General features: G+C 34.8%; 1 protein-coding gene across 11 annotated transcripts in view; it reads left to right on the forward strand.

Moving 5' to 3' along the window:
• STARD6 (StAR related lipid transfer domain containing 6) overlaps positions 1 to 10903 on the forward strand; it is a 36057-nt gene extending 25154 nt beyond the window's left edge. For all 11 annotated transcript variants that reach the window (XM_074383413.1, XM_074383414.1, XM_074383416.1 and 8 more), the window contains 3 exons: positions 2691 to 2808; positions 5165 to 5258; positions 10381 to 10903. In XM_074383413.1, coding sequence (XP_074239514.1) covers positions 2691 to 2808; positions 5165 to 5258; positions 10381 to 10564 — 396 coding nt within the window. In that variant the 3' untranslated portion in view covers positions 10565 to 10903. The remainder of the gene's footprint in view (positions 1 to 2690; positions 2809 to 5164; positions 5259 to 10380) is intronic.

A 10903-nucleotide genomic window follows, 5' to 3' on the forward strand; every position in this document is an offset into this window, starting at 1 on the left:
GAGACATAATAAATAAACAATTTTTAAAAACTTACCAATAATGAAGGCTAGGATTGGCAATGAGTATTATGAAGGATAATAGTAATATCCTTATTACTATTAATAACAATAGTAATAACCAGGAGAAGCTAATTGATAGCTAGAGAATTGGGAAAGGCCTCTCTGAGTAATAGACATTAGAAATCTTGGTAACAAAATGGAGGTTAGGGAGATAGACATGCAAAGATCTGGGAGAGAGTAGCCGACATAGGGGAAAGCAAATGCAAAGGCCTTGTGGTCGAGAGTTTGGCAGTGTTCAATCAAGAGGTAAACAAGGTCTAAGGAGTTTGACCATAAAAAGCAGGAAGAGTGGTTAAGAGGTGAGAGGTTAGGCTTGGATCAGATTCTGCAAGAGTCTTAAAGGTCAGGGGTAGAAGTTCTGCTCTACATTGAGTGGAAAGCCATTGGAGTGTTTTAAGCAGGGAAGTGACTGATGTGATTTACACTTTTGAGAGACAGCTGCTGAAAAGAGCATGGATTGTAAGGGGTAAGAATGAAATCATCAAGAATAGTTAGGAGGCTATGAGAGTAAGCTAAATGAGACATCATGGTGACTTGTGCTAGGATGGTAGATGTAGAGATGGAGGTAAGTCAGGGAACCCAAAGATATAGAGATAGAGTCAATAGGGCTGACTGATGCAGGGAGAGAGGAATCAGGTAAGTCTTCTAAAACTGGATTGTGTTGTAATTGCACAAAGAAATTTCCTTTAGGAAACTCATTGAACTGTATACTTAAAATAGGTCAATTTATGGTATGTATATTATACTCAGGCTGGTTTTAAAAATGAGTCCTAGATTTCTGGCTAATAATAACTTTATTTAAGAGATTTTAAAAATGTGAGTGATTGAATAAAGGAAATTTTTATGATTTTCACAAATAATTCTGTTTGTAAAATTTCAGATCACTAGGCCTTAGGTTAATTCTCCAACCTGCATTCCATTTATCAAAGCAAACAAAAATAAATAATAAATAAGCCACATATCTGCGATCATCTTATCATTTACTTAGAATTCTGTAGTTTTACCTACTTTTATTAAACTGATCTTAAAATCTGGGAGAGAAGAGTTGTAGAAAAGCCCATGATGGTGAATCTGTTTCATCTTGTAGAAAGTTCTTGATCTTCATCTTGTAAATCAGTTTTATTTTGTAGAGAGTAAGTTCCTATCCACAAAAAACACATGTCCATGACCTTGGGATTTGAACATTCAGTTTGAGAACCACTGGGCATCACAAATGAAAATCCAAAAATTAAACTATTTCATTTATCTTTGCGTGATACTAATCATGCAGTTTCATTAGTACTTCAGATATTTCTGTTGTTGCAAATCATACATTATAATAGAGTACTAGATGTGACATCCAAAAACCTGAAAACAAACTCAGAGATTATGTGACTTACTCAAGGATAATACAGCTAGTATGTGGTAGAACCAGAACTTGTACCCAGTCTCCTAATTCCAAATTTTGTGCCCTTTCCAGTATACCTTGTATCTCTGAATAGCATTATACTGCAAGAGGAATTATTTTACCCTTCTGTTAATATTTATAGTATTCATCTCCAGGACTATGTTTTATTTAGTTGGTTATTTTTATAATAATAATAATTTTTTTAGAGATAGGGTCTCACTCTATTGCCCAGGCTAGAGTGCAGTGGTGTGATCAAAACTCACCGTAGCCTCAGACTCCTGGGTTCCAGTGATCCTCCTACCTGAGCCTCCCAAGTAGCTGGAATTACAGGCATGTGCCACCATGCCTGGTCAAGGATGTATTTTAACTGCCTCCTCTTCAACCTACTGGTGAGAGAGAGAGTCCCACTCTAGGGTTATAGGGATGGCCAAACACATAATACTCACCACTGGAGAAGTGAGGTAGACTGAAGTTTATTAATCATTAATCACAGACCAGGGAGGGAGGACAAACTATGCCACACAGGGCAACATGGGAACAGAGGAAATACCTACGGGCTGTGGGAGGCAGCCTTTGCATCAACAGGATAGGGTGAGCCCCAGTTCCTGCAGGAGAATGTGATTGACTTGTTTGAATGATTCCACGGGTCATCAGGGAGATGAAACCACTAAACAGGAATAAAAAATAATAACTGTGCTGGTCCTGTTGAGAAGCAGGATTGTTTGGCTAGGGGATCTTACCTGCAGGAATGAAGAAGGAAAGGAATGTGCAGTTAGGCCATTCAGGACCCCCCTGGTTTCACCCTATGCTGGTTTTACCAGCATATGATATTGGGCTTTAATTTTAGACCTTACCCCACAGGGTGCTAAATCAATGCATTTTTCAAAATACATTACTTAGCCTATGTGGAGTAGTAGAAATAGTACTGTATGGGGAATCAGGAAGCCTGGGTTATCTGTACTTACCTCTAGTTGTGCATGTGATTTAATTTGTTAGGCTTCAATTTCTCCATCTAAAAATGGAAAGAGTAGATGATCTCAAGATTGCTTCTTGAATTTTCTATACTCATTAACGCTCCTTTAACATTCAAAATCCAAGCTGATTTGCTGATAAGGTCTTCAATTTCAAAGTCCTGCTTTTTCCAAATAGAGGCCAATCATATGCAATAAAATTTGGGAGGGAAATGAAACAAATAATAGATATTAAATAATTGTTGTAAACTTTATGGTTTGAATTGTTGCAGGACACATTCATATGTCATACCATTACACAAAGTTTTGCCATGGGCTCCATTTCTCCTCGAGACTTTATTGACTTAGTGTACATCAAGCGCTACGAAGGAAATATGAACATTATCAGTTGTAAGTTGAAAAATTTTGCCCATATTTTGGAATTACTGTGAGCCATTAATAAGTGTTTTCCAAAAATAAAAATAAAAATGTTTTCTCTTTTGAGTTTGAAAGAAATCATATTTACAATTACTGACCTTTAAAATTTACTTAGTGAGATCAACAAATACACATATCATATAGACATGTCTGGGGACACTCTGAAGGTTCCATTAATATAACAATCAATGTTTACAATATCTCTTAGACTTCCGCAGCATACATCCTGTAGCACAGAGTATAGACAGATACTTGTAGCCGAAAATGTCAAGGTATACATTTTTTAAATCCTAAGTAACAAAATTAACTGTTAGATATAATTTTATATTTGAATTGCTTAGAACGGGCATATCCAGTAACTGATAAAACTGTTAAAGAAATTTCCACTAGATGGCTCTTCATATAAATGTGCTTATATTTCTTTTAGAAACTGCAGGTTTTGATATATCTCGATTCCCATTCCCAAATGTGTCACTCTGTAAAATGCAAATATGTAATCATTTTCTAACTTGCATTATTTGATCAAACATACCATTTCATACCATAAGGATCTACAGACTCAGATAATTTAAGATAACTCATGGTGAAGGAACTTTGGTAGCACAGTGGCATAGAGCCCTTTATTCTCTATGATTTGAATTAATTTCACCATTCCTATCTGAATAGTTTCCCCTATTGTAAAGTACTTGGAAACAGGGACAATTAAGTTGTATTAATTATTACTTCTCAACAAGATTTCACTTCCTCTGAGATGTCTTTCATACTCTTAAGTTTCAGAGTCCAGATTGAGTCGCAGCACTCATTCAAACCCAGTTAGCTCTTTCTACAGCATACCACAAAGGGCTGATGTTCATAATGTTCATATATGTCTAATTGCCTTGTTTTTGAAATGAGGGTACATATAATGTATTCACTGCCTGCAACATAAAATAGTCTGTCTGAACAGATCATAGATCTGTTATTTTCCACATTTTGAAAGCAGACCATTACTATATACTTATTAGTGATCAGAGGGAAGCTAAAAAAGAAGTAGAGGTTAAAATCGACATTTAGAGGTAATCAATCACGTGGTGCACAAATCACTACTGAATTTGCTGTAAGAAGTTTCCATTGAACGAATTTTTGATCAATACTCATGGTTTTCTTAAGGTTTCTTTCTTTTTTTTATTCTACCCTACACGTTGCTTTAAGCTAAATATTTTGCTTGCATTATCTGACTAGTGAGGAAACTGAAGTTCATGGAAATTAAGCAGTTAAGAAATTAAGTTACATAGCTAATAAGCAGCTAAACCAGAATTAAAACTCAGATCTTTCTGATTTTCCAAAATAAGTGCTAACTACCACACCATATGCTTCATAAAAGACCCATACCTGCTTGTAGACTACAACAGATTTTTTTGAAGTAGACAAGTATAATTTCCATATTTCAGAGAAAAAATCTTTTATAATAACATCACTTCTGTCAGTACTACTACAGGCTCTGTTAAGATAATGAATAAATCATAAAAATGGAAAATTCATTCAACTACTCCAGTCTCCTAAGTTAGTGTTTCACATTGTATTGATTTCCTTATGTAAAATCCTATCAGAAAATCCATCTTCTCTGACAAGAGCAGGATTCAGTTGCACAGAATAAACAAATATATTTTTAAATATTTTAGAAACAGTATACATATTATCATAAATTAAATACATAAACCACCCCCCTCTGCATTCATATACAATACAGATACTAAGTTGCATAATTCTAAAATGAACTTTACTGATATTTAGTTATGATTTGAAGTAAGCTACAGGGAATTGCAGAGAGAGTGTTTTAAGCTATCTTTATTAACAGACCATCTAACCACTTCAAATATTTTGTTTAAAAAAAAAATGATTAACACAAAAATCTATGAACCCACAACCCTATGAGAATAGTTTTCACACAAAGCTAGTTTTCAGTTTTCACTCAAACCCAGTGAGATTTTAAGTTAGTTATCAGCAATAACTACTTTCTGAGATTTGAGCTATCTTTTCCTTCAAATCTCAGAAAATAGTTAAATGATACTTTTGACCATTTTTATTGTATACAGAAGTTGACAGCATCTTTAGAAATACTAGCAGGAAAAAGTTTAAAAGGACAACAGTGCTCATACTGGCATTTTCTCAGTTTTGGCTTGTGTGCACCTTCATATGTGCAAATACACATTCACATGTATAAAACTAATGTTAATGCTGATAACTAACTTAAATGCTATATTATCTAGTTTTTAAAATATGCTACTGGAAATAGTTTTTCATCTTTGGGAAATAGGTTTCATTTTAATTTTTTTTTTTAATCTCTTAGCTAAAAGTGTGGATTTTCCAGAATATCCTCCATCTTCAAATTATATCCGTGGTTATAACCACCCTTGTGGCTTTGTATGTTCACCAATGAAAGAGTAAGTATTATTTGCACTTATTTATTTTAACAGCTTTTTGGTTCAACTTGTGATTTAGTTCAAGATTCCTGCTCATCATTAGAAATATGTACCAGCATATTCTGTTGGGGAAAAAAACCTGCGGCTAAATATGATTTTTAAAATAACTTCTTATAATCGTTTTCATTTTAAGTATAATCAGAATGGATACTTCCCTACAAAGTGTGATCTGAATTTCTGAGAACAGTCAAACACACAAGCATTTCCCAGCAGTTAAGCTTCCTTGATGTTTTCTATTTCTCCATTAGAGTCATTTCTGTAAATTATTAAGGATTTTTGTGAATTAAAAAATACTCATAGAATTATAACATACTTATATTAGTAACGAATGCATTACTTTGAATGAAATCTTCCCAATGGACTACCTATTAAGAGCAGATACCTGCAAAATGAGATCCAGTAGTTATATTCAGATAAAAGAAAAGCTGAAGAAATCAGAGGTGAGTCACTACCTAAAGGTGGCCTCCGGATAAAATGGCAGCATATAACATACATATTTTGCAAAGGCATAAATTCTATTTCAATGTATATCATTTCACAAGTTCCTTAAGTTTTAATGTTTGCTAAATGATTTTTTTATTAAGTAAAAGATATTGAACCATGAAAACAGATACATTGGTCAGATAAAAATGTATGTGAAGGAAGCCCAAATGAAATTAAATTTTGGATCTGTATTCCTTGACATTTCCTCTACTGAAATAAAAAAAACTAAAAAAACCTCATAATTATTCACGTTATTGTATAGGATTTGTTGATACAGATAATAACAATGTGTGGTCTTTCTACCCATTTGTCAATTTTGAATCTATGGCCAAGACTTTATTCCCAAAACAAATGAAGGATAATTACTCCAATTCAGCAAGGTAAATCAACTGCTCGCATGGACTATAGCTGGAAAATTACACACCTTAAAAGTGTGCTTCACAAGGCAAGGCCCCTTCTTGCACCTTGTCAATGTCAAAGTGCACTCCAGTAAATGTTGGAAAGGCTTTCTTATGTGTGTAAAGCCATCATAAACACAAAGATTTAAGACCATACAAACTACTAGAAAGGAGAGTAGTCCCCCTTTATCCATGGACATATGTTCCATGACTCCAAGTAAATGCCTAAACCCATGGAGAGTACCAAACTCTATGTATACACCATGTTTTTGATCTCATAATCAAGAGGGCTACTAAGTGACTAATGGGTGGGTGGCCTATATGCCTGAATATGCTGGTAAAGGGATGATTTCACATCCTATGTGGGACAGAGCAGGACAGTGTAAGATTTCATCACACTACTTCATAATGTGCAATTTAAAGCTTATGAATTTTTCTTATTTCTGGAATGGGTTGAATTGGGTAAATGAAATTGCAGCAGGTGAAACAAAGGATAAGAGGAAACTACTATATTCTCAATCTAGCCATTTATGTCACTGTAAAAATAGTCTAAACCCTGCACAGAGAAAAATATAGGAAAATGGACAATCACACTGTTTGTTGGAATGGTAGTCTTCTTTAAAAATGTTATAAAACTATATTCCCCCTTGCACATTTTTAAGTTAACATTAAAATTTTTCATAGGATTACATTGACGAAAAGTAAATTACTTTGATGAAAAGTACAATTCCCAGCATGTGCAAAATATTGACATTTTAAATAATGGTTATATCATCCTTATAAACATATACACTATGTTATAAATACCATAACTTGAAACCCACCATTAAATTATTCACTTCAAAATATATACAACCTTTAACAGTCAGAACATTTACATCATTCTGTTCCTCCTGAACTCATATTTTTATTTCTCCCCTTCATATAATTTTATTCTAATAGAATATATTTTATGCTTTGAGTTCTTTCATAGTCATCCTAATTCTCCATAAAAATGACATGTGTTTAAAGTTTTAAAATTTGTTTTATTTCCTATAACCATACTATCTAACAATTAAAAATACATATGTGCCACGAATGTTCATTGCAGCACTGTTTACAATAGCAAAGACCTGGAACCAACCCAAATGCCCAAAGATGATAGACTGGATAGGGAAAATGTGGTACATATACACCATGGAATATTATGCAGCCATCAAAAACGATGAGTTCACGTCCTTTATAGGGACATGGATGAACCTGGAAACCATCATTCTCAGCAAACTGACACAAGAGCAGAAAATCAAACACTGTATATTCTCGCTCATAGGCGGGTGTTGAACAATGAGAACACATGGACACAGGGAGGGGAGCACTACACACTGGGGTCCGTTGGGGGGAAATGGGGGAGGGGCGGGGGGTGGGGAGGTGGGAAGAGATAGCATGGGGAGAAATGACAGATACAGGTGAGGGGACGGAAGGCAGCAAAGCACACTGCCATGTGTGTACCTATGCAACAATCTTGCATGTTCATCACATGTACCCCAAAACCTAAAATGCAATAATAATAAAAAAAAAAATACATATGTGCCTTCTGGATTAAGTTGTTATCATAACATATTGATCACAATTAAAAATATTTAATTACAAATTTAAATACAAATTTTGTTACATAAACATAATGCAAACTGTCATTAGAAACATGTATTTTATTATTAGCAAAACTGAAATAGCACTTACTAGTGCTAGGTACTGTTATAAACAATTTGCATATATTGACTCATTTGATCTTCAAAGTAATCCCATAAAGTAGGTAGTATGATGATGCCCAATTGGCAGGAAAGAAAGTGGAAGCCCAGAGTGATTAACTGTCTGAAGGTTACATATGGGTAATAGGAAAGCTCAGTTTCAAACCAAGGCAAGCTAGTTCCTGACTCCATGCTTTTTAACCATTACAATCATTTCATTTAACTGTGGGTGTATATTACTGATTTTTTTTAAAAAAAAAAAGACAGCATTCAATATCAAGTCTACCACTGCTTTCATTTTTAAAAAAACTGAAGAAAATTTATTAACATAAATATGTTAAAATGGTGAGAGTATAATGCCAGCACTGTCATTCAATGCCTTGAAATCTTTCTGAATTATATACCATAAATTATGTAGTGATCTATCATAAAAAAAAAAAAAAAAAACTATCCAGGCACAGTGGCTCACGCCTGCAATCCCAGCACTTTGGGAGGCCGAGGCGGGTGGATCACCTGAGGTCAAGAATTCGAGACCAGCCTGGCCAACATGCCTGTAGTCCCAGCTGCTTGGGAGGCTGTAGCAGGAGAATCCCTTGAACCCAGGAGGCAGAGGTTGCAGTGAGCCCAGATCGCGCTACTGCACTCCAACCTGGGTGACAGAAAGAGAGTCCATCTCAAAATGAAAAAATCAAACAAAAAAAAGACCTGTCAGCTGACAACTCAATTAGATCCTTAAGTTTTACGGAAAAAAAAAAAAAAAAATTGACATGACTTGGGAAAGAATTTTTTCTCAACTCACTTCTAATCAAATTTTCCTTTTAGCATCTCAAAGATTTTCATATACCAAAGTAAAGTACCGTAGTACTATTTTGTGTGGATAACAGGTATGCCTGTGTTGTATAAAGCAAGAGAAGGGCAATTCTGAATGGGCTGATAGGAAAGAAAAAGCCCACATCTCCATCAGAGATGGAGGCACGGTTATAAACAATTTACAGATCAGATTGAGGAAAAAATGTATTTACAGATCGGATTAAGGAAAAAATGCACATAGAAGTTAGAGATTTGAAAATTTATTCTTTTGAAAATGTTCATCCTTTCCTACCCCCGTGTGAAGATCACTGGGTTAGAATATAAAATACCACTTAGAGTGCAGTTTGGAATTAACATGTGAAAAAGCCAAACGCACAAACATTTGACCTAGAAATTCTAAGTATTTATAAAAGTATAAATGGGGCCGGGTGAGGTGGGTCACACCTGTAATTCCAGCAGTTTGGGAGGCTGAAGTGGGAGGATCATTTGAGGCCAGGAGCTTGAGACTAGCCTTGACAACATAATGAGACCTTGTCTCTTTAAAAAATTTTTAAAGAGCCGGGCGCGGTGGCTCAAGCCTGTAATCCCAGCACTTTGGGGGGCCGAGGCGGGTGGATCACGAGGTCGAGAGATCGAGACCATCCTGGTCAACACGGTGAAACCCCGTCTCTACTAAAAATACAAAAAAATTAGTTGGGCTTGGTGGCACGTGCCTGTAATCCCAGCTACTCAGGAGGCTGAGGCAGGAGAATTGCCTGAACCCGGGAGGCGGAGGTTGCTGTGAGCCGAGATCGCGCCATTGCACTCCAGCCTGGGTAACAAGAGTGAAACTCCGTCTCAAAAAAAAAAAAAATTTTAAAGAGCCTGTAGTCCCAGCCACTCAGAAGGCTGAGGCTGGAGAATTGCTTAAGCTTAGGAATTTGAGGCTGCAGTGAACTATAATCACATCAGTGCACTCCAGCCTGGGCAACAGTGTAAGACTCCGTCTCAAAAAAAAAGTGTAAGTGGATACATTACAAAAATATTTTATTGCAATTTTACTTACAGTAGCCAAAAGTGAGAAACAACCTAAATGATAGTCAATCAAAGGACTGTTAAATAGAATATGAAATACTGTCTGTAGCCATGAAAAACAGTTAAGTAGATCTATATGTATAGACACAGAAGGAAGTTCATGGTATCCTATTAAGATGAAAATAAAACTAGTTGCAGAAATATATCTCTTTAAAAAAATTAAAACTATATTTATATATGTGAGGTGCATATTCTCTTATGTACATATGTATGCTGTCTTTGTGTAAATATATAGACAGTCACCTGAAAAGATAACAATTAAAACTATAAACAGTGATTATCTCTGGGAAACAGAATAAGGGGAATAAGGGAAGAATAATTTTCTTTAATTAAAAAAATTTATATTGTTTAAATTTTCATAAGCATACATTACTTTTAGAATTTTTTAAATTCAATAAAAACACAAAAAGGAAAAGGTGCCTAAAACTGAAGATTTTAAGAAATATTCTAGCCACTCGATACTTTTAATTAAAATTTTTGTAAGTATGTCAATGGTGAATAAGACAAGAATCCTGCTCTCCAAAAACCTTTAAATTCAGTAAGTAAATCTAAAAATTCCTTTTCTTTTCCTAACTCTCCCTTTGCTTACAGAAATCCAGCATATTCCAGAATAGTGATGTTTGTCCAGACAGAAATGAGAGGAAAATTGTCCCCATCAATAATTGAAAAAACTATGCCTTCCAACTTAGTAAACATCATCCTCAATGCAAAAGATGGAATAAAGGCACACAAAACTCCATCACGACGTGGATTTCATCGTAATAGGCATTCCTGATACCAAAAGAAGAAATAAGGCCATTCTGCTATAAAATCATGTGTAGAAGTTATTGCAGTTTACTTCTAAGTCAACACACATAAATAATACTGTTAAACTATTCTAGACAGTATTCTTGTACACATTCCTGAAGATTGTTCATGAAAATAAGAACTCACTGTTGTACAAGAAAATGGCATTAAATGTAGTTTTTAATCTCACATAAGAATGATGTTAAATAACAAGTGTTATTTAGTACATTTTTATCTTTTGCCTTTGTCCCTGTAAAATGCTCTGTATGAGAACCAATAAGAAAGCCGATACAGTCAGAGATCAGCATTAAAGGTTAAATACATTTTA

This window comes from Saimiri boliviensis, chromosome 13 (assembly GCF_048565385.1).
Source record: "Saimiri boliviensis isolate mSaiBol1 chromosome 13, mSaiBol1.pri, whole genome shotgun sequence".
Taxonomy (NCBI): domain Eukaryota; kingdom Metazoa; phylum Chordata; class Mammalia; order Primates; family Cebidae; genus Saimiri; species Saimiri boliviensis.